Source organism: Nematostella vectensis, chromosome 5 (genome assembly GCF_932526225.1).
Source record: "Nematostella vectensis chromosome 5, jaNemVect1.1, whole genome shotgun sequence".
NCBI classification, from domain to species: Eukaryota; Metazoa; Cnidaria; class Anthozoa; order Actiniaria; family Edwardsiidae; genus Nematostella; species Nematostella vectensis.
In genome coordinates, this window is record NC_064038.1 from 14,296,576 (window position 1) to 14,321,139 (window position 24,564).

A 24,564-nucleotide genomic window follows, 5' to 3' on the forward strand; every position below is an offset into this window, starting at 1 on the left:
GAAAATAGATATCACTGTTTCCGTTTCCGGTTATTGTACATCCGGGTATTTATTAAATTGGTTGCGGTGTGGTTTACAAAATGGGCTAAATACGGCGGATGAATACAACGAATGATTATATTATTGTACGGGAATATTTTAGAAGTGTTCTGTGCTGGATACTGAGGGGATTGCGCTCGTGGTTATACGAGTATAAGATGAAAATAGATGTCGCTGTTTACGGTTTCGGCCATTGTACATCCGGGTATTTATTAAATTGGTTGCGGTTTGGTTTACAAAATTGGCAAAATATGGCGGATGAATAAAACGAATGGCTATATTATTGTTCGGGAATATTTTGGAAATGTTCTGTGCTAGATAGGATGACGGGGTGGCATACGCTGAGAGGATGGAGTGTTGGTGAGGAGCCAGGTGAGGATATTCAGGGCAGTAGCGTGTGTTACGTAGGAGTCTCGTGGAAGTTTTTCTACGGTCATTGTTGAGGCCGGTATGTCTATAGCTGGAGATGATGGCTTGTTGTTGGTGGATCGGGGATGTACTTCTGTAGAAGGACTGTTTTTATTGGTGTGGATATGCTGTGTGGTACAGGAGACTTGTAGGGTTCCTTTTGTCGTTCTATTAGGCCTGTGGGTTTATGGTTGTAGATGGCTGGCTTCCGAGTTTTTATCCAGTGTATATATATCAGTTATATTTCTGTAGAGGGGCTGTTCGTCTGTTCTTGAGGGTCTTGGTAGTGGTGAATCGTCTTCGGTGATTGGCTGGCTTGGAGTGGATATGGCGTGTTGCTTCCCTCTGCGTACATCTCATTTGACTCGCTCTTGTGGTTTGAGTTGATGTGGTGTTGGTGTAAGGTGTGAGATGTGGTGAAAGTGGTGATGTGTTGTAAAGTGTATCTATGGAGTGTGTGTCGTGGATGTGAACTGTGGACTAGTGTGTCTTTAAGGTTTTTGTGTCTGGTGAATGCTGTGGTAGGGGGTGAGGGGAATATGGAGGATAGTTCCTGGTCGCTGGATATGAGTTCCCAGTTAGCATGAAGGATGCGGGGGATGGTTGATGTGTTGTGATTGAACTGTGTGATGAAAGGTATGGCAGGTGGGGTGGGGGTGGTTGTTGGGGTGGCTGTGGGAGTGTTGGGGAATAGGAGTTGGTGTTGCGTGTAATGGCTTGCTTTGGTGAAGGCGGTGTGGATGACATGATCAGGGTAACCACGTGATAATAGTATGCGTCTGAGTGTAAGGAGTTGTGATTTGTAGGTATTTGTGTCGGTTGTAATGCGTCTGTAGCGGAGGGCCTGGCTATAAACAACACTGTGTTTGCAGGATAGTGGGTGGTGTGAGTGGTAGTGTAGAAGTAGCGTGCTGTCTGTGGGTTTGGTGTATAGACTGGATATGAGGGTGTGTTGGGGTGTGACGTGGATATAGGTGTCGAGAAAGTTAATGCGGGTGGGAGAGTATTCATGGGTGAATTTAATGGTGGGGTGTATGCTGTTGATGTATTGTAAGAAGTTGAGGAGGGATGGCTCGTCATGAGTCCATATCATGAAGATATCATCAATGAAGCGGAGCCAAGTGTGTGGGGAGTGTGGCAGGGGGTTGTTGCGGAGGAGTTGGTGTTCCACAGAGGCCATGAATAGGTTGGTGTAGGAGGGTGCCATGCGAGTTCCCATGGCTGTACCGCGGAGTTGTAGGTAGTGTTTGTTGTCGAATTTGAAATAGTTGTGTTTGAGGATGTAGTTGAGGAGGCTGCGAAAAACATGGATAGGAGGGCGTTTGTGTGCGGGTAGTGTTTGTATGTATGAGAGGGCGGCAGCTATACCCTCCTCATGTGGGATGTTGGTGTAGAGAGACGCGACGTCTATTGTGACAAGAAAACATGTGTCTGGTAGTGGTGTGGGGAGGGACAGGACTGTTTGCAGGAAGTGTGTGGTATCCTTAATGTAGGAGGGGATGTGTGGTACAAATTTCTTGAGGTAGTGGTCAAGAAAGATGGAGAGTTTTTCTGTGGGTGATTGGCAACCTGAGATTATTGGGCGGCCTGGGGTGTGGGGTTTGTGAATTTTGGGTAACATGTAGAACTGGGGTGTGCGTGGGGGTGTGTGGGGAAGTAGGAAATCGTGAGTAGGTTCATCGATTATGTTGTCTTGCAGCAGTTGGTGAATGTATAGGGAAATGTTATGTGCAAGGGAGGGTATATGGTCATGGGAGACTGTGGAATAATAATTGGTGTCATTGAGTTGTATGTTGGCCTCTAGTAGGTAGTCTTTGGTGTCCCAGAGAACGATGGCTCCCCCTTTATCGGCTGGTTTGATGATGGTGTGGGGTAATTGCGATAATTGTTTAAGTGCGGTGCGTTCAGACGGTGTGAGGTTGGGTGTGTTTGTGTGTGGGGGGGTGGGTGTGTTGGTGATTTGGTGTGTGATGGTATTGGTGTAGGTGCGTAATGTGTGGTTGGGTGGGGTGGGTGGGTCCCAGGAGCTTGGGGTTCTAAAAGGGTGTTGGGGAGTGTGGGGCTGGTTGCGGAAGTGGTATCTAAGGTGCATGAGTCTTGTGAATTTCCGAGATGCTGTAAGAAGTGTTTGTCTAGGTGTGGGAGGAGGGGTGGGGACGAATTTGAGACCTTTGTGGAGGACTGAGGTCATGTCTGGTGTGAGGGTGTGTGTGGAGAGATTTACTATGGCTTTGCGGTGTGTGTGTTGTGTAAGACGTTTGAGGTGGGACCTTTTGCGTTGGTTTTGGTAGTGCGAGGGGGAAGGCGGCGGTGGTGTACTGATAGTGATAAGAAGGAGAGTGTTCGGGTGGGAGTGCGGGGGTGGGATCTATGTAGTCATATATTAGGGTGACGGTGGGTGTTGGAGTTGGCATATTTGTTATGTCTGTATGGGTTTGGCGGCGGTTTGAGTTTGTTGTTGTAGGTGGGCGTGTGATGGCGTGAAGGAGGGGTGGTGGGTGTGTGATGAGTGGTGTGGGTGTATGGTGTTGCGTGTGTGTGTTCGCAGTGTAGTGGGGGGAGTGAAGTGGTTGTTGGTAATAGGATGGTGAAGTTGAGTGATAGGGGTGTCTGGTGACTATGTGTAGAAGGGGAGGTGGTTGTAGGTGGGGTGGTTGTATGTGTTTTGAGTGTGTGGTGTTTGGGGAGTAGGATGGTGTGGGGGTCCGTATGCCTAGGGGTTGTGGTGGTGGCATGTTGGGGTGGAGTTGAGGTGTGTAGGTGGGGTTAGTGGTGTGGGTTAAAGGGGTGGAGTGTGCTAGTGGTATGAGGTGGGTATGGGAGGGTGTGGGTAGTAGGGCGTGTTTAGTGGTAGGTGTGGGGAGGAGGGCTGGGCGGTGAGGTGTGGTGGGAGGGGGTGTAGTGTGGTGTGGTGGGGGTGTTGGTAGTTGAGGGTTTGGGGGGTGAGGTGTGTAAAAGTGGCTAGGTGTGTGAGAATGTGTGGAGTGTGGCGGTGTGGTGGAGGGGGTCGGGGGGCTAGGGGGGAGCTGTAGTGAATTATGAGGTTGGTGGCTGGGGCTGGGTGGGGGGGAGATAGATAGTAGGGCATCGAGTTGCGTGGGGGAGAGGTCGTCAAGAAAATTATGGGTGGGAGATGTTGTGTGGGGGGGGGGGGGTGAGGCATGTTGGAGTAAAATATCATCTTCAATGTAGGAGGGGTCTGTGTGATAAGGGGTGTTGGGTGTTGAGGTGTGGGCGTGTGGGTGGATTGGGTTGTGGCAGTAGTGGTTAACACGTGTGGGCGTACAACAGGTCCTGTTGTGCCATAGCGACGGCGGGTGGAGGCTGTGGAGAGATTATAATGATGAGTGTAAGCAATATTGAAGGGAGGGGGGTTGTGTTGTCAAGTGGATGGAGAACCCAGGTTTCTAATCAAGGAAGAAGAAGTCGGTTTTGACAGAAACCGAAGCCATAACATGTGTTTAGAAAGCCCGGGATTCGACCATGTACAACTGGATGAAGATACAAGTTTTCAGGAACAAAAGGACGATAACTCATGCCCACCCATACAAGTGTTTGGAGAGCCCAGAACAAACCTAAAGGTTAGTGGAACGACCGAGCCACACACAGACTGTTAGGTAAAAAATTTTTTTGGCTGTTTTTTGGCAAACATTTTTTTCTTTTACTTTCGGGCAACTTTGGTTAGGGCATGCTAGTTAATGTTAAAAGTAGTAGATTATTTTTTATAGTATCTATCGTATAGTCTATCTATCTTTTATAGTATCTTTTATTGTATATTTTACAGTATATTTAATAGTATATTTTACAGTATCTATCTATCTTTCATAGTATCTAGTAGTAACTTAATTGTTTAGTAGTAGTACCTTGTACTTTTAACTCCGCCAAACTGTTGACGCGATTTCGGAAACGACAACGCGAGCGCCGTGAGTGCGAGTGTACAAAACGTTTAAGCGACTCAGATACTGACTCGAGCCTAACGGATAGTGACATTGACAACTCCGTGCTTACTGTGCCTCATTGCGATCGCTTAAGTGATTTACTTATTTACGAAAAAAAAAACACTTTTGCTATGGAAGATCTTGTTAAGAAAATCGAAGAGTTCCATACCGATGTTAACACTCGTTTTCGAGACCTAAGGCGGGAACAGGATGCTAGTATCGCAGGGTTAGCAGTTGAAAATGTAGCGCTTAAGGGCCTAAAATTTTCCATCCTTTTCGGGAGGCGAAGAAGAAAATGTTGCCGATTTTCTGTCAATTTTTCAACAGCCCGCTTTGTTTTGTGGCTGGGATGAGCGCAGATGGCTTTTCCACTAACTCTCCGGGATAAAGGCTCTCTCTTGATACAACACGCTAGAGGGGAAAGGTTTAACGCGCATCAATGAATTAACAGAAGCGCTGCGCACTCGTTATGCGTCCACCGCCTCGGACTGGCGACTTTTATAACTTTTGGAAAACAGGAAACAGGGTCCACACGAGTCTCTTTCAAACTATGCGGAGGACATCCGCAGGCAATGCGCGTGTTTAGGAATTTCTAAAGAGGGATGGCTCCAACATTTTGTTCGAAGATTTAAGCCCGATATTAGGGAATACGTCATTCTTTCTCAGCCAGAAAACATTGATGTCGCAGAAACAACCGTAAAAACTCAAAGAAAGCTGTTCTGCTCCCCCTCACAGCCGCAGATAAACACCAAACAAATTTCAGATGAAATTTTGAACCGAATTAATAGCGTCGTCGCTAACAAAATAATGGCAGTTTTACAGGGCCACAACGCTAATTTACATCCTTTTCTGACAAGCCAGAACGTAAGGTCAATCACATACAGTGCTATGTAAACAGAACTCTTTTACCAACTACAATGGAATCGGAAATTTTATCTCCCCACAGCACAATCCAAACAAAAGATTCGTTAGAAGTTTTGAAAGAGGATCAGTTCTCCGCGCAAAAGTCAGACAGGATTTAGAGAGGGACATGGCTGAACCGCATTTTGAGAATAGAAAAGGATTAAATTGTAAAGAGATCTCAAAGGAATTTTTTTTATGAAGATGTCCCTCGCAGAGAACGTTCTCTTGTTAAGGAAGTTATTGATGAAAACTTGAGCTCAAGTGGCACGTAGCGGAAATTCACTATGTGTACTGAACGCACAGTTGGGAATATTAAGTTCAGATTTACCAAAAGTACAAGTGCGAAACCACATTGCGACACGGACTGTCTTAGCTCAATTCAACATTCTGACGCGCAGAACAAATGTATTATACAGTTTATGGGCAACACTAACAGTATGGAAATTGAAGGCCACATTGATGACAAGCATGCTATATTTCTTGTTGATACGGGCGCCCATGTTTCGGCAATTAATAAGTCTGTTTGGGATCAGCTAACACATCAACCTTCTTTGGATAAAACAAATCTAACAGCGATTACTACGGCCAGTGGAGAGCCTTAACACGTACATGGCGCTGTTTCAATTGACATTACGTTGGGGCACAACTTTCCACTAACTGCTCATGTTATTGAAGATTTGACCTACCAATGTATTTTAGGATGAGATTTTCTGTCTTAGCACAAGGCTGATTTGAATTTTCAAGAGAGTAAACTGGTCCTCACTCTTCCGGAGATAGATTTTCCTTTTACTATATCTAATGATGCAGAGGAAAATACAGGGAAAGTAGAGGAATTATTGCAAATCAGTATTTTGTCCTGCCTCCTCAATCAGAGACCTTGATCCCAGGAAAGATTAAGGGACCAGACCATACACACACTGTAGGTTTGATAGAACGGAGAGAGGACCTCCATGACAAATTTTCAATTGAAGGTGCTACAGAATTGGTCACTGTTTCAGAAGGAAATATGGTACCTATTCGTCTGCTTAATCCTACATTAGAAGGGGTTTAAATCTATGAGAACACTAGACTTGCCTCCTTTTCAAAACTTACCAACCAAACTAAGACAATTGAGTTTCCAGGGGAACAAGATATGACCTTTCAGTCAGGTCACGCAACATCAAGTTCAACCTTTGATACGTCACACCTTCCAGACACTTCACATGCTGTTTTTTTTTTCAGATGCAAATAAGGCTAAGCTACAGCAATTGCATTATGATTATCGAGACTGTTTTGCATCATCAGTTGAACAATTAGGTAGATGCGCAATAATTGAACACATCATAGACACAGGGGATGCCCCGCCGGTAAGGCAGAGGCCTTATAGGACCACACCCGAGAAAAGAGAGGAAACCGATTAGTGGGTTACGGAAATATTAAAGAACAATGCGCCGTACAAGATGTAGTTCATGTTGTTTTCACGCTGGCCTCCTTGGTTTATTTCGATTTCTTTACAAGAGCGCACTTAGGGGAATGCGAAGAAAACCACGTTAAAAACTTGTGCGCGACTTTGCGTAGTATGACAAGTGCGCTACGAACTTCTCAACATTTAATTAGGGCGGTAAACGGAAAACCGTTTATCTATTCAAACTCACAGACACAATGTCCACCAAGATAAATAGGCTCTTCCACGACATGCAACAAGTCGATCACACATTCAGAACTTGGCAAAAACAAGTAATGCTCATGTCACGACATAATAGATGTCACTACAAACTTCTAATGGAATTTCTGTCAAAATACACGATGGAACCAAGCCGCGCAATGAGTAACCTTCTGCGATTCTTTGAGATACCGAGTACGGTGGACACTTTCATGCGTATCATCTCACAAAAATTGATTTCCATTTTCGAATTTCCGCAATTTATCATTCCGCACATTCAGTGGCGTTTTCGTGAAGATCCCGATCTCGCTTTAACAACAGACGCGTTATCACACGGTATAAATTTGATCGCAGCCGAAACAGTCGAAGTAGAGCACAGAGCGAATAAAATCAACCTTCACATTTCAATCACAGTTCCTGTTGTCAAGGATACTGGCTCCTTCTGCACATTCGAAAACCTTAACCCTTTAACTGTCAACCTAACAGGATCATGTTTTTTGGGGCCAATTCGCACAAATGACCTTGCATCAATTTACATGCTGCTCGGAAAAAATATATTGTAAAGCAAGTGCCCTAACCAAATGTTTTCAAAATATCAAAGCTTTTCTATGCCCAACCAACAGACTACATAAAATAGGTAGTAGTGACTGGCTCGGTCTTCCTTTTAACAAACATACTAAACTCACAAATGGTCATTAACCAATCAGTGGCTAAAGAACTGGATAAGGTTTACCTTACCTATGACTCTCGTTTGACAGAGCAGATCGCGGAAGCAAACAAACAAATCAATAAGATTCAAAAGGTTATATTAACCAACTCGGATCAGATTCTGCTCTATGTCATATCAGCCCTATGCATTTTAAACACGATCCTCTTCATTACGCTGTCAGTCGTGTATTACCAGCACACGTACAGTAAATGCCACGTGCCTGCCACGTGCCACAAGTGTAACCTCAAGAAGAGGAACGATACAGAGAAAGAAACACTCAAAGAAAAAACAGAGAAAAACAAAAAGGAACCGGAGCCAATCATCAAAAAGCAAGAAAACATCGAGTACAAGAGATCACTAAAACACAAGAACAAGCTTCCACCAGACGTGAGAACAACCGACAAAAACAAAAATGCGCGCCAGGACAACCAAGTACACAATACAAACAAGTCAACGGATCATGCAAGTATTAACGGACACGATTACGGATATGGACAATCATATATTACTCATATTATGTGTGAACACTATATTCAAACAATAATTGCATAACAAGAAAAAAAAGAACTATATAGGAAATACATAACGGACAAATGAACATTATTTTACCCACGTAACTATCAGCTATTACCTTGATTGATTGATTTAGTTGATGCTTATGAGTAATTAAATTTCGCTGATTTGTAGTTTTGTAGGACAGTCTTACCCGTCTTATGCGTTTCAGGGACTGAAACGAGTTTAAGAAGGGGGGACTTGTCACGGAGGAAAATAACGAAATATAGATTAACGTCATCTTTTGACAACTAAATATCTTACTTTAATTAAACACCGACCTTCCTGAAGTTAAGAACCGTTATAAGTACGTTTTGTTTATTTAACTAAAAGGCGTCTGTTTGTTAAAGCAAGTTATATCAACAAAGAAACTTTAGCTGTTCCTATGAAACAGGATTAAGCGAAAAGTAAAAAGTTGACCCTTGACCCAGTGGAAAAGTAGGAGTTGCGTGTCCCTTTTCCAGGGGTATTTGACAATCAGAATTTGGCCACCAATTCTCGGTTCGCGCTTCTTAACGAAGGAAGAAAAGTTAGGTTTGAGTTCACACAGGGTTTGCCCTGTGTAGGATTCAGACCTGGCCGTCCACGAAATTAGGATTTAGTACGGTTTAAGATTTTGAGTGCAAAAATGATTGGAATCTTGTCAATCATTATATTCATGTGTGTATCTTGCCATGCGCACTAGCAGTGTGACAAGTTAGTGTGCGACAACCGTGGTCAGTAGCAACATGTAAACATTACGTAAGTCACGGTAGCCCAAGGGTAACAAACCGACACACCCATGGGGGGGATGTCCGTTCCTCGGACGCCCATTGGCTGAAGCCTTATCTAAACAGAGCTAAAAGCTTTTATGGCTGTCAGTGTCGGATTACCTAAGGGACGCCGTTGTAGGACCATATAAAAAGGGGTGCGGTAGAAGCCGCAGTCATATATCTTGTAAACCTTTAGTTTGTAATAGCGAAGTAAAGCCCGGTACCTGTACCGCCCCCAACTACAGTCTACTCTCGTTGTTACAGAACACCAAACATATTGTAAATATGTTATAGTTGCTACTGAGAAACTTATTATTATAAGAACATTGATTGGTTGTAGTTCAATAAAATAGTGTTTATTTCAATAAAATTCTTGATATGCAAGTTTTGTATTGTGGACTTTCTTTGATTTGTAATGGGGCTATTTTGTCACACAGAAACCACAGAATATTAACCTGAGAATTTATAAGAAATTTAATACCCCTTTGTAAAGAACGCGAAAATTGACATTTAAATACACCCGAAATGCCCTTAAATTCATTATTTTAGAACATTTCATTACATTTTAAAACTGTTTAAAGGTGATATTTAAGCAGTTTTAGATTCCTCAAAATTAATTAAACATTAATTTAAACTACATTCAAGTAGGTCCTAGACTTGCCCGAAATACCCTTAAATATATTATTTTAGAACATTTCATCACATTTAAAAACAGTTTAAAGGTGATATTTAAATAATTTAAGATTCCTTTAATTGATTAAATATTACTTTTAACTACATTTAAGAAACTTCTTAAGGTATCAGAATCGGCTAATAGGGGTATTTTTTGAAAAATTGCAAAAGCAAGTGCATAAAAGCTCAGGTTTTGAAATCTTGTACCACCAAAGTACGATCATCGAGGAACAATTTTCATTATTTTTTGACACCTGATACCATTCCCTAATCAAATTAGGGTTTACCCCCCATTGAGAGTCTAAATTGGGAAAACGCATTCTATTCCTTTGGAAAAATACTTTTTGCGATTTTCGTTTTGCAGTCTTCTAGAATGTTACATTTACATAAATGTTCTTTCTAACAGCATTTAGGGATTTCTTAAAGTCACTTAAATGTACTTAAATGCAAGATTTGAAAATTCTTAAATAGCAGCGTAAAGGCAGTTAAAGATGATATTTAAGTTGTCTTTCGGAATGTTTCCAACAGGCTTAAATCTATATTTTCACCCAGTGGTGGCTTTTGTTGAAAGCAATATGTGGTAGTGCGTACACCACTGCATTATTTCTCTCTATCTCTCTTTATGATAGGTCTTTCATTCACCGAACACAAACAAACATTTTCCTAAGGGAAAGCAGAGGCATGTCTAATCTGTGGAGACATTCGTTTATGGCTTGTTATGTATAAATTATTTATTCACGCCTTGTTCTTCAAATTACCATCCCTGGAATTTTTATTTGACCCCAATTGCTCGACTCAACCAAGCTGTCGAAAGCTGCATTTCCCGCGCAGTCGTATATAAAAATCTTAATACAATGGTTTTAGTAAATTAAAATTTCTGGATAGTGACAAAAATGACGCTAAAATGTTTCATATATTTTTAAAATTGAAAGCCAATCCTTCCACATTCCTTTTGTTTGTCCATTACCGCAATTCCTTGGGGTTCATTTCGGGGACTCTTGGGGATCGTTTCGGGTCCCGGGATCAGTTGGGGTACTTTTGGGGATCATTTCGGGTCCTGGGATCGTTTCGGGTCCTGGGAATGCCAGGTAGCGCTACGGATATAACTGAAAATATTTGCGAATATACGCGGAAGACTTGGGAATATTCCACATCTTACGCAGTCGAATACTCGAGAAGACGCGGGTACGACCTCATGTCTTACCACCGGGGAAGACTTGCGGAAAACACGAGTTTACACCAGTGGATTATTAGGGGAAGACATGAGAATACGAACAAAAGGGGGTTTACCAGAGGGGGGTTATGAAGAAATGCGAATATTCGCGTAAGACATGGGGAATATTCCAGATCTTACACTGTAGAATATTTGAGTAGACGCGGAGTCGACCTCATGTCTTGGAAGACTTGCGGAAAACACGAGTTTACACCCGTGGATTATTAGGGGAAGACATGCGAATACGAACAAAAGGGGGGTTACCAAAGGGGGGTCATGAAGACATGCGAATATGCGCGTAAGACATTCCAGATCTTACACTGTAGAATATTCGAGCAGACGCGGTGTCGACCTTATGCCTTACCATCGGGAAAAACTTGCGGAAAACACGAGTCTACTACACCCGTGGATTATTAGGGGAAGACATGAGGTAGACACGAAGTATGTACCTTGTCTTCCATGTGGTGAAGATTAGATGAATACTTACATCCTTTCGCTTGTCTTCACACGGTGTATATTAGGGCATTACTTGTTGTAATTAATAGTCTTGAGTATATTCGGAGAATACTTAAGGAAGACCGGGGCATATTTACCCCTAGTAGGAAGACGTAAGGAAGACGGAGGAAGATTTCGAATATTACTTTAATCCGCCTTCGGAGTATATTTGAAGATACTCGACTTTTTTTTGCGAGAATTCACAAGAATTATCGATGATCCGGACAATTTTAGTGCACGTGCTGTGAACGTCCTGGAAACACAACAATTCACAAGAACTCACAGGATCTCACAAGATAGGGGAACAAGATCGGGAACCACAATTCTTAACAATTCTTGACATTTCTCGAGACTTCTTGTGAATTCTTGAGAATTCTTAGGTTTTCCCGGCGTTTGTTGGGAATTCACAAGGATTCACAAAAATTAACAAGATCTCGGGAATTCTCGGGTGCTCATTTCGGCGGGCGGGCTAGACATGGGATGTGATGCGCACGCTCAGACGAAAAGTCACCCTGCTGTCATAGTCCTTATAGTACTAGGCTAACCGGAAGTTGAAAACCGGAAGTATATATATGATCTAAGGATTGATGTCTTGCTAAAGCACAGAAAGACCACAAAAAATTTACGGATGATCCATCCGACTATCCGACGATCGAGTGACACAAAAGTCTCTCAATAACTCGTAAATACTTTGCAAGCATTCACGAGTTAAGAAATACTCATTTCAACTCGGAAAAAGACGAGGGACGAAAACGGCAAACAGGTAAAGCGTTTCATTTTTTTAAGGATCGTACATCCACCGTTTTAGAGACAATATCTGATGAATGTACAACTTGCTGTGCTCAAACAAAAGTAGCGTAGAATCGAAGACCGAAGCGAAGGAGCGAAAAATAATATTATCAAAAACAACATGGCGATCAGTTGTACTCGGGTGATGTAAACCATGAAATAAAACAACAATAAACTTTTTTATGTAAGTTTAAATAAACGTTTTGATGTAAGTTTACTCATATTATTCGTTTTGTCTGTTTAAGCAGATATCACACTGACGATTCTACTGTTGTCAAACCATCCAGACGGCTGACAAGCTTTTTCTCCTGTTCCCCTGTCGCTTCCTTATTTCTATTTGCCAGCCATACATCGTTTGTCCGCAAAATGACTCGGTATGGCGAAAATACATTGCTGTAGCGTTGTTGAGTCGCTCTTTCTGTCTCGCTTTTTCTGTCAACTGGCATCGCTTTCTAAATCGGCAAAGCTTTCGTTTTATCCCGGGAGAAGCACTCTCATTTTCTTGAATGAAGATGAAGCCTACTCGAGAGCTGACAAGTTCGATTTTCGCGCCATGCGCCCGCAATACGACGTTCAGCGACAAAGGTGTTTTATAGACTGCTATATTCAAAGGCCTTAAAAAAACGGGGATTGTGGGAAAAATGATTTTCGGAAATAGCGTTTCTTCTAGCTTATAGGAGAGATTAGATATAGATAAATGAAACGTTTTGGAGGATACCGCATTTATTCCTTCGGATGCACTTTAACAGGCCGACAGCTACTTCAGTGGATATAACATATTTTGAGGTTGTGGGTCTCGCCCCTGTATATGACTATTTTAAAGTATACTACTCTGCTTGTTTTTTATCTATTTAATTAAACAAAATTTGCTAGCAAAAGAACAGATATACGAAACAAATATCGTACAAGTACAAAGCATACCTAGGAATTAGTCCGTGCACTATCATTTTATAGTATACTACTCTGCTTGTTTTTTATCTATTTAATTAAACAAAATTTGCTAGCAAAAGAACAGATATAAGAAACAAATATCGTACAAGTACAAAGCATACCTAAGAATTAGTCCGTGCACTAAATTGGCCATTATGTTCGATAAATTGCTCTTCAATACCTTTCTGTGCTTGTGGAGCTTGAAAGGAAGACGTTAAGCGCTATCTACTAGCCTGCCCTTCTAGTTGCTCAAAGTCATTTTAGTCTAATTCATATTTGTTGCTCAAAGTCATTTCAGTCTAATTCATATTTGTTGCTCAAAGTCATTTCAGTCTAATTCATATTTGTTGCTCAAAGTCATTTCAGTCTAATTCATATTTGTTGCTCAAAGTCATTTCAGTCTAATTCATATTTGTTGCTCAAAGTCATTTCAGTGTAATTCATATTTGTTGCTCAAAGTCATTTCAGTCTAATTCATATTTGTTGCTCAAAGTCATTTCAGTCTAATTCATATTAGTTGCTCAATATCATTTCAGTCTAATTCATATTTATTGCTCAAAGTCATTCTAGTCTAATTCATATTTGTTGCTCCAAGTCATTTCAGTCTAATTCATATTTGTTGCTCCAAGTCATTTCAGTCTAATTCATATTTGTTGCTCAAAGTCATTTCAGTCTAATTCATATTTGTTGCTCCAAGTCATTTCAGTCTAATTCATATTTGTTGCTCAAAGTCATTTCAGTCTAGTTCATATTAGTTGCTCAAAGTCATTTCAGTCTAATTCATATTTGTTGATGAAAACAAACATTCTTTTTTACATAGGGTTGCGGCTTTCATCTGTTTTGATTATAATACAGAAATATTTAACGCAATAAGAGCTTTTCTAAAGAATACCAACAGCTTTTAATTAAATTATGTATTTCTGTATTAGTTGCTTCTGTTTTTTTTTTTTATAGCCAGTTCTTGTATTTTTTTTATAGCCAGTTCTTGTATAAGTTGTTTTAAGTCTGCCAATCCCCTCCCTCCCCCCCCGGAATTTAGTCTAACGGGGATCACCCGTTCGCAACTACCCTGGGCTGTCGCTCTCCCCATATCTTAGACTCGACCTCATCAGTCATTGTTCACGGGTTAGCATAACGAGGATGTATAACCGCATGGCCTCCCTGAGACTCTTCCATTCTCGTGGCGTTTTGTTATTGCAGCAATATAGATGTTTTATAGGTGGTAGATCCCCTCCCCTAGCTCAAGTCGAGGTCCCGTTCTACCAGGGCCTCCTTGATCTATTACCGAAGATTGTCTCGCTAAAGAAAAATTGTCTCCGTCGTTTGACTACTTCTTACAAAAGAGATCCTTCTCAAGCTCATCCACCAGGCTTTTGGCTCTGTGTCCTCATCTCGCTCTCTAGATCGCTCTCTAGAACACATTTTTCTTAAATACGGCTGGATTGCCTGCTTGAAATCCATTTTGAAGAACGTGTACAGTAGTGGGTTGATAAGAGATGTTAAGAATCTTGCGTACAGAAACACAACATCCAACCAAAAGGGCACAGGGGGCATTAGACTTCCGCCAACATCCGTGATGTCTCTGTTGAGTCCGCCGATAAAGTAGTGAAACCAACCGAGTGCGTAATTAAGAAACATTCCCACAAAAACAAACAGAGCTCGCCTTTCTTTTACGCGTCTGAAACGGGCACGCCGTACTTTCACTTTATCTGACTGGACGCTGTTTTCTTGTTCTGTGATTGTCTTGTGTGTTTTTCGGAGCACAAAGTAAATACGTGCGTAAGAGTAAATAATGGCAAGGATTGGGAGCATTACCAGGACGAACACGAATACAGCATTGTAGATCATCTCCGTGTAAGCCATTCCAGGTTTCGTTAGATTCACCGCATTGACGTCAATCCATACCAGTTGTACAAGAGTAGTCGCTAGGGAAAACAACCAAATGCACGATAGAAGTAGGTACACAATTATAGGTGTAACAACCTCAGTGTTAAGTTTATACACAATGAAGATATGTCTCTCAAGCGCAATGCTTAGCAAATGTAGAATCGTGGAGAGGCAAAGGAACCTGCTTGTCAAGTCCATGGCCGTACACACGTAGTTGTCGTGTGTGTAGTTACAGAGGGTGATCAGCGGGATCGCCACAAGTCCACATAGCAGATCCGATAATGCGAGGCTGACTAACGAATAGTTCGTCGTAGTTTGGAGAAATCGGTTCTTATGAACAAGCACTATTACGAGGGAGTTCATAGCAACTATTAAAAGTCCAAGAAGGACAAGGAAAATGAATATGGTTAACAGTGTTCCTTCAGACGGTATCGAAAACGAGCTTGTCCAGTTACCGTTATTGAACGATGACGTTGAGTTAGACAATCTCGACAAATTATTTGCACCTTCCATTGTGCCTCTTAAACTATCAGAATATTCTTGTGCGGTTCTTTCTTCTTGTCCCTGCAAAATTAAATGAAATACATTTCAGCTGGTCCTTTAAGTCGTACGCTTGAGTACCTCGCCTTGTCTACTGTCGTCTCGTCCACAAGCCTGTTCGCACATAACCAGTTTGTCCGCAAGTAGCTTCGTTCCGTCCACATATACAGTTTTTTTTGACAAAACTATAGCCTTATTGAATACGTGTTTCCAGAGGGAGTCGTAACCGGGGCCCGACAACGGCCTGGTTTTCCTTTCATTGCTAATTACATATATAAACAAAAGTTTAATTCACATAACTATATTTTTTGGACATTTCGGCAATGCTGCCCTCATCATGAATAACGTATGATTTCAACGCTGGTTGCAGGTAAAGCCGACGACACCCCTAAGTTTGAATTAGCAGCGAATACCCGAGTAGTGCAAGCTTAACGCTGTTCCATAGTAAATCTGACAGTCGGCGGTAAAAAGTCTTAAGGACTAGGACTCGGTTCGATCGAGATCTAAGGTATGTTTTAAAGTGATTGACGGCTCGTCGATTTTTGCGAGTTTTATTGGGCCTCGAAGAAGTTGTGTGTTCTAGGTTTACCGATCGAGTCTTCAGCCTTTCCTATTTGTGTATACTGCAAGGCACACAATTCATAGCGGGCTTCAAGTTCGCTCTGATGACATTCTATCACCCTAGTGAAGCTGGCAGGCAACTCAGCAGGCAACTCGGTGAAGTTAGCAGGCAACTCAAATGTGATGATTTGTGTAATATCTCGGCAGGTATATGGCCGATTGTCACGAAATTTTGACACGATTGTACAAAAAGTACAACAAACATATTCATGCATGTATGATATCAAATATTATTAATCACGTGACTGTGTGACGTTGAACGTTCCAGCAGGCAAGTCGTTACATCACAATTGTCGCAATATCTACGTCCCATTTTCACCGATAGTCATCAAACTTTAACCTAAGTGTACAAATGTAATAACGAAGACAACGCCGTATTAGTTATTCTCATGACGTCATCAATCACGTGACCGTGGGAAAAAACATTTTCTCGAGTTCCTATTGAGAAAACATTACGAAACTTTCGAAATATGACAAATAGCACATGGGATTTTACAATCATGAACTTTTAAAATATGACGCCATCAATCACGTGACCGTGGGGAAAAAAATCGATATCTAGAGTTCTGACTGAAATAACAGTGAAATCGAAGTACGACAAATTATGTATGTCGTTATTAAAGCCTAACTTTTTTGGAATGTTTTCGTGATTTACTTTTATAAAAACATATAGCAGGCAACTTGACAGTACAGCAGGTAACTCGTGATGCACTGGGAATATCGTATTCGTCGTTATTAAAGCTTCACTTTTTTGGCATTTGTATGTGATTAACTCGAATAGAAACATATACTGGAAATATCGTATTCGTCGTTGTTAAATGTTCACTTTTGGCACTTGCACGTGATTTACACATCTTAACCTGCACTGTAATTCCTACCGTTTCTCTGCCGTATCTACGCGTATTATTTTCGCTCGATATGGGCCATCGCTTAAGCTCATCGATTATCAGTCACTAACCTAGAGCGCGAATCCTAACAAACTCTCTCTCTACACGACACAATATAAAAACCCATACTCAAGGAGCCAACTGTCCAATACTTATATAACCACTATCTATCTTCTATTTGCCATCATTGATTTGTCCCCTATCTGCACGCTTTCAGATATTATTCCTCACCGGTCTTGTTATTGACTTGATTTTTCACAAGCTCACATTACACTCACAGGAAATTATCAACAGGTAATTATCACCCTCGTTCCAAGGTCAAATACACTGTTCTGCCCTAACTCCAAGCCCGTTTTCTACATTTCATTTATAGGCACAACTCTTAACTAACATCCCCAATGCAATACACCATATATAATAGCCATAATTGCACACTTTAACCCACGCACTAACGTCTATCACCATACATTTTATAACCCCACACAGCCGCCTCGGTACGAATACCAGATTTAAATGTTCACTTTTTGGCATTTGTACGTAATTTACTCGAACAAAAACATATAACAGGCAACTCGACAGTACAGCAGGTAACTCGTTATACACTGGGAATATTGTATTCGTTGTTGTTACAGCTTCACTTTTTGGCATTTATACGTGATTTACTTTAATAAAAACATATAGCAGGCAACTCAATAGTACAGCAGCTAACTCGTTATGCGCTGGGAATATCGTATTCGTCGTCATTCAAGCTTCACTTTTTTGGAATTTGTACGTGATTTACTTTAATAAAAACATATAGCAGGCAACTCGACAGTACAGCAGGTAACTCGTTATGCACTGGGAATATCGTATTCGTCGTCATTCAAGCTTCACTTTTTTGGAATTTGTACGTGATTTACTTTAATAAAAACATATAGCAGGCAACTCGACAGTACAGCAGGTAACTCGTTATGCGCTTTGAATATCGTATCCGTCGTTATTGGAGCTTCACTTTTTCGTATTTGTACATGATTTACTTTAATAAAAACATATAGCAGGCAACTCGACAGTACAGCAGGTAACTCGTTATGCGCTAGGAATATCGTATTCGTCGTCATTCAAGCTTCACTTTTTTGGAATTTGTACGTGATTTACTTTAATAAAAACATATAGCAGGCAACTTGACAGTACAGCAGGTAACTCGTTATGCACTGGTAATATTGTATTCTCCGTTGTTTAAGCTTCACTTTTTAGGCAGTTGTAAGTGATTTACTCTAATAAAAACATATAGCAGGCAACTCGACAGTACAGCAGGTAGCTCGTTATGCGCTTTGAATATCGTATTCGTCGTTGTTAAATGTTCACTTTTTGGTATTTATACGTGATTTACTTTAATAAAAACATATAGCAGGCAACTCGACAGTACAGCAGGTGACTCGTTATGCGCTGGGAATATCGTATTCGACGTTGTTAAATGTTCACTTTTTGGTATTTATACGTGATTTACTTTAATAAAAACATATAGCAGGCAACTCGACAAGCGAATTTGTACGTGATTTATTTTAATAAAAACATATAGCAGGCAACTCGACAGTACAGCAGGTAACTCGTTTTTGCTATAGCTTTCTTTCTATTGTATTTGCACAATTTTAACATTAGTAGATATAGCGGACATAGTACAGTGTTGCTGTATTATATCTACTTTCCAACATGATTAGGGGGTTTGGTATTCTCTTCATACTGGTGTTTTAAAATTTCAAAATAAGTTTGCGTCATGGAGTACTTGAGAAGTAATTCTTGTGTCATTTCTTTTTAAAAAATACGCTATTAAGCACGTTTGTGCTTAATGTGCATAACGAGTTACCTGCTGTACTGTCGAGTTGCCTGCTATATGTTTTTATTAAAGTAAATCACTTACAACTGCCTAAAAAGTGAAGCTTAAACAACGGAGAATACAATATTACCAGTGCATTACGAGTTACCTGCTGTACTGTCAAGTTGCCTGCTATATGTTTTTATTAAAGTAAATCACGTACAAATTCCAAAAAGGGAAGCTTGAATGACGACGAATACGATATTCCCAGCGCATAACGAGTTACCTGCTGTACTGTCGAGTTGCCTGCTATATGTTTTTATTAAAGTAAATCATGTACAAATACGAAAAAATGAAGCTCCAATAACGACGGATACGATATTCAAAGCGCATAACGAGTTACCTGCTGTACTGTCGAGTTGCCTGCTATATGTTTTTATTAAAGTAAATCACGTACAAATTCCTAAAAAGGTAAGCTTGAATGACGACGAATACGATATTCCCAGCGCATAACGAGTTACCTGCTGTACTGTCGAGTTGCCTGCTGTATGTTTTTATTAAAGTAAATCACGTACAAATTCCAAAAAAGTGAAGCTTGAATGACGACGAATACGATATTCCCAGCGCATAACGAGTTACCTGCTGTACTGTCGAGTTGCCTGCTATATGTTTTTATTAAAGTAAATCACTTACAACTGCCTAAAAAGTGAAGCTTAAACAACGGAGAATACAATATTACCAGTGCATTACGAGTTACCTGCTGTACTGTCAAGTTGCCTGCTATATGTTTTTATTAAAGTAAATCACGTACAAATTCCAAAAAGGGAAGCTTGAATGACGACGAATACGATATTCCCAGCGCATAACGAGTTACCTGCTGTACTGTCGAGTTGCCTGCTATATGTTTTTATTAAAGTAAATCATGTACAAATACGAAAAAATGAAGCTCCAATAACGACGGATACGATATTCAAAGCGCATAACGAGTTACCTGCTGTACTGTCGAGTTGCCTGCTATATGTTTTTATTAAAGTAAATCACGTACAAATTCCTAAAAAGGTAAGCTTGAATGACGACGAATACGATATTCCCAGCGCATAACGAGTTACCTGCTGTACTGTCGAGTTGCCTGCTGTATGTTTTTATTAAAGTAAATCACGTACAAATTCCAAAAAAGTGAAGCTTGAATGACGACGAATACGATATTCCCAGCGCATAACGAGTTACCTGCTGTACTGTCGAGTTGCCTGCTATATGTTTTTATTAAAGTAAATCACGTACAAATTCCAAAAAAGTGAAGCTTGAATGACGACGAATACGATATTCCCAGCGCATAACGAGTTAGCTGCTGTACTATTGAGTTGCCTGCTATATGTTTTTATTAAAGTAAATCACGTATAAATGCCAAAAAGTGAAGCTGTAACAACAACGAATACAATATTCCCAGTGTATAACGAGTTACCTGCTGTACTGTCGAGTTGCCTGTTATATGTTTTTGTTCGAGTAAATTACGTACAAATGCCAAAAAGTGAACATTTAAATCTGGTATTCGTACCGAGGCGGCTGTGTGGGGTTATAAAATGTATGGTGATAGACGTTAGTGTGTGGGTTAAAGTGTGCAATTATGGCTATTATATATGGTGTATTGCATTGGGGATGTTAGTTAAGAGTTGTGGCTATAAATGAAATGTAGAAAACGGGCTTGGAGTTAGGGCAGAACAGTGTATTTGACCTTTGAACGAGGGTGATAATTACCTGTTGATAATTTCCTGTGAGTGTAATGTGAGCTTGTGAAAAATCAAGTCAATAACAAGACCGGTGAGGAATAATATCTGAAAGCGTGCAGGGGACAAATCAATGATGGCAAATAGAAGATAGATAGTGGTTATATAAGTATTGGACAGTTGGCTCCTTGAGTATGGGTTTTTATATTGTGTCGTGTAGAGAGAGAGTTTGTTAGGATTCGCGCTCTAGGTTAGTGACTGATAATCGATGAGCTTAAGCGATGGCCCATATCGAGCGAAAATAATACGCGTAGATACGGCAGAGAAACGGTAGGAATTACAGTGCAGGTTAAGATGTGTAAATCACGTGCAAGTGCCAAAAGTGAACATTTAACAACGACGAATACGATATTTCCAGTATATGTTTCTATTCGAGTTAATCACTTACAAATGCCAAAAAAGTGAAGCTTTAATAACGACGAATACGATATTCCCAGTGCATCACGAGTTACCTGCTGTACTGTCAAGTTGCCTGCTAAAAGTTTTTATAAAAGTAAATCACGAAAACATTCCAAAAAAGTTAGGCTTTAATAACGACATACATAATTTGTCGTATTTCGAAAGTTTTGCAATGTTATTTCAGTCAGAACTCTAGATATCGACTTTTTTTCCCACGGTCACGTGATTGATGACGTCATATTTTAAAAGTTCATGATTGTAAAATCCCATGTGCTATTTGTCATATTTCGAAAGTTTCGTAGTTTTCTCAATAGGAACTCGAGAAAATGTTTTTTCCCACGGTCACGTGATTGATGACGTCATGAGAATAACTAATACGGCGTTGTCTTCGTTATTACATTTGTACACTTAGGTTAAAGTTTGATGACTATCGGTAAAAAGGGGACGTAGTTATCGCGACAATTGTGATGTAACGACTTGCCTGCTGGAACGTTCAACGTCACACAGTCACGTGATTAATAATATTTGATATCATACATGCATGAATATGTTTGTTGTACTTTTTGTACAATCGTGTCAAAATTTCGTGACAATCGGCCATATACCTGCCGAGATATTACACAAATCATCACATTTGAGTTGCCTGCTAACTTCACCGAGTTGCCGGCTGAGTTGCCTGCCAGCTTCACTATGGTCATTCTATCGGCAAAAAACAAATAAAGGAAGACTCAAACACATTAAATAAAGGTATATAGTTTTATTTTTTAACGATTATTATTTTTTTCTTGCATATAAATTTCCCAATACATTCCTTTATAAACCACTGATAGTAGCTTTGGGCTGACTGTGGTGTTTCATAGAAATAAACTGCTGCTGTATCATTTGTTCCGATACTTGAGATGGTTTGAAATATTTGAATGGCTAATGAAGAGTTCGGCACAAAATAGACATTTATTCTTCAATACTCCACAAACCCTGAAATAGACTAAGGATTTTGTAGCTATTTCTGTGAGATCCCAGTGCTCGCGAATAAGTACAGGTACTGTAATACTTTGATAAATCAGGTACTGTAATACTTTGATAAATCAGGTACTGTAATACTTTGATAAATCAGGTACTGTAATACTTTGATAAATCAGAGTCTGTAATACTTTGATAAATCAGGTACTGTAATACTTTATTAAATCAGGTACTGTAATACTTTGATAAATCAGGTACTGTAATACTTTGATAAATCAGGTACTGTAATACTTTGATAAGAGCATTACTGTCAAAAGAAGCCCGTTTCAGCCTCTCTTTATTGTTAGACCAGAGGCCTCCAAAAAAATTATTTTCAACCGCGAAACGGTGTATTCGTACTGAACGAAATACCAGGGTTTCTTGAATGCTTTCACCTTTAGACTGGCTACGGTAATAAAGTTTAGTTTTTGATAATGGATTCAGACCGCATGTGAAACCCTGTTTTTTTACGGTAAAAGACGAGTGTTTTACGCTGCCGTCTTGCTTTTGATTTCATTTTTATCATTTCCTTTTTGATTACATTATTATCATTCCTTTTTTTTTCTAAGAACCATCTTTCGCCCTCACCGCTTCCTCAAAAAGTATAAGAGGAACTAAAATCGAAGTATTGCGTTTTCCTCTTCATTATCTCAAATTTAGTTTAGTGTTGTCTCGTGCCATTTTTTAAGCAAATTTGCTTCATTCAAATTAATATTCTCTAATGTCGCTGATAACACAGACGTCTACTTGCGCCCCCACTTTTCCCGTGATTATTTTTTGACCAATCAGGGAGGCGAGGGAAAGCCAAAGGAATCCCATCGTGACCACAGGAACTCTAACGTGTAGTTTATATACCACTTTCTCTAAACTTTTTTAAACGTTTGTCTAATCATTATAGTATAGTTATCGTCTGAAAAAGTATAAAACGTAAATAGCCGTACGAGATAAGACCCCCATCGCTCTTTATGCATGATTTTCATTCGAGTTTTAAGTTGATTTTGCAATGACATAAAAACTGACGGTTTTATCATATTTGCTTTCTACACGAGGTACTTGGAATTTAGAATATGCTGTTCTGCAGGTTGTTTTAGCTTCTTTTATTAATCATGACATACGGCATCTTTTTTAAATCTATAGCTTTTTGTGTCCATGCAAATATGACAGGAAACAGGTGACACAATTTCGGGTGAGAGACGTATCTATTGTAAACTAGTCCCTTACAATTTTATTAAGACTTGATACCAAAGTGTCATATTTATATGCTATGAAAAATCTAGCTAAGCTGCTAAGTGCTCGCCCATTCATAAAAAATACTTTCTGAACGTGACATAGGCAGCCTTCAAAATTCCATTTTAATATATTTTAACTTAATTATTTTTTTTGCCTGTAAATCTTTCTAAAATGCATTCACCTGTCTTTTTTTTTTATCTTTTCCGTCATTGTCGTTTTCTTTCATCAGCTCAATCAAAACCTTTCCTCACCATACACGATGGCGTCAATTTAATATCAAGCATTTAAAATCGACCAGATATTGCCTTATTGGTTATATGCGTCTAATTTTATTATATCTCCAAAACAACTGCACTGTTTTCATTCAATGGATTATTTGTGTTAAAATATCTTGCAATGGAGATGATTATCAAATTGCATGCACTTATGTGATCCTTGAATGACTTAAATGCGATCAAATTTATGACAAAGCCTTCCCAATTTGAAACTACTCTCCCCTTCTTATTCAAACATTAACTACAATTTATCTATTGATTTGCTTCTCCTCCTTTTCAACTTACCTCCCTTTCAGGCTTGACCTTAGTGTTGCATAAGTCCTCTCAATAAGTCACCTTTATTATCTTTAGAGATGTTTAATTGGTGTTTATCTCAATTTTCATCTTGAGATCAACTTGTTTTCTTTCTTTTAAACCATGCGTCTCAACAATCTAATTTGTTGAATCTGTCTTCGGGGGATTGTTAACTACTTGAGCATCAAGGTTGACCTCCATGGACTCGCTGATGTAGTGAGCGGAAGACCCTCTTATTCATTGCAGTTGAAGTGACGTTGTTGATGGCGCTCCCTGATTGGTTTATTGTATGTTTGGTTTCGAAAGCGGGATTGAAAAAAAAAAAATAAATAAAAAAAAACCTTCATAAGAACAAAGTACCAAGTGTAAAAAAGCGCTTTTTTTTCGTTGGCGAAAAAGCCTTTCGTTGTTGTTATTTTACCAGCCAATGAGAGGCAAGCAGTGTTTTTACATCTATCACATCGATCTATCACGTTTCAGAAAGGTGAATCCATTTTGTTTTCAAGCAATCAACGGTTTGATGGAGGCATATTTATTTTCGATGGTACAATTAATAGCTGAATGTTAATCAGATTTTTATTAGCACAAACGCCCTAAGAAGTAATCGCCTCACCAAATCTGTGAGGATTCGTAGTTCTTACGTGAGATGAGAAAATGGACAGATCAAAACAGAAAATAGTTTTAACATCAAAACGCGTGTCCTCTCAAATATTTTAGAGACTCATGACTTCCTCCGGATGGAAAGTAAACATGGAGGTTGACAGCAAATGCTCATTGGGGAGTTGTTGAAGTGAGTTCCAGAAATAGACCGCTA

The 24,564-nt window shown here is 39.9% G+C and overlaps 2 protein-coding genes across 2 annotated transcripts; both read right to left on the bottom strand.

Moving 5' to 3' along the window:
• Window positions 1-17: 17 nt before the first annotated feature.
• Window positions 18-2,774, bottom strand: LOC116608371. Its single transcript, XM_048727801.1, has one exon. The coding sequence runs from the start codon at window positions 2,636-2,638 to the stop codon at window positions 686-688; it is 1,953 nt and encodes a 650-aa protein (XP_048583758.1). The 5' UTR covers window positions 2,639-2,774; the 3' UTR covers window positions 18-685.
• Window positions 2,775-12,817: 10,043 nt separating this feature from the next.
• On the bottom strand, window positions 12,818-24,030 carry LOC5505786 (trace amine-associated receptor 13c). Its single transcript, XM_001626500.3, has 2 exons — window positions 23,742-24,030; window positions 12,818-15,493 (listed from the first exon to the last, which is right to left on the bottom strand). Exon 2 carries the CDS (start codon window positions 15,440-15,442, stop codon window positions 14,342-14,344), a length of 1,101 nt encoding a protein of 366 aa, XP_001626550.2. The 5' UTR covers window positions 15,443-15,493; window positions 23,742-24,030; the 3' UTR covers window positions 12,818-14,341.
• Between the last annotated feature and the right edge of the window lie 534 nt (window positions 24,031-24,564).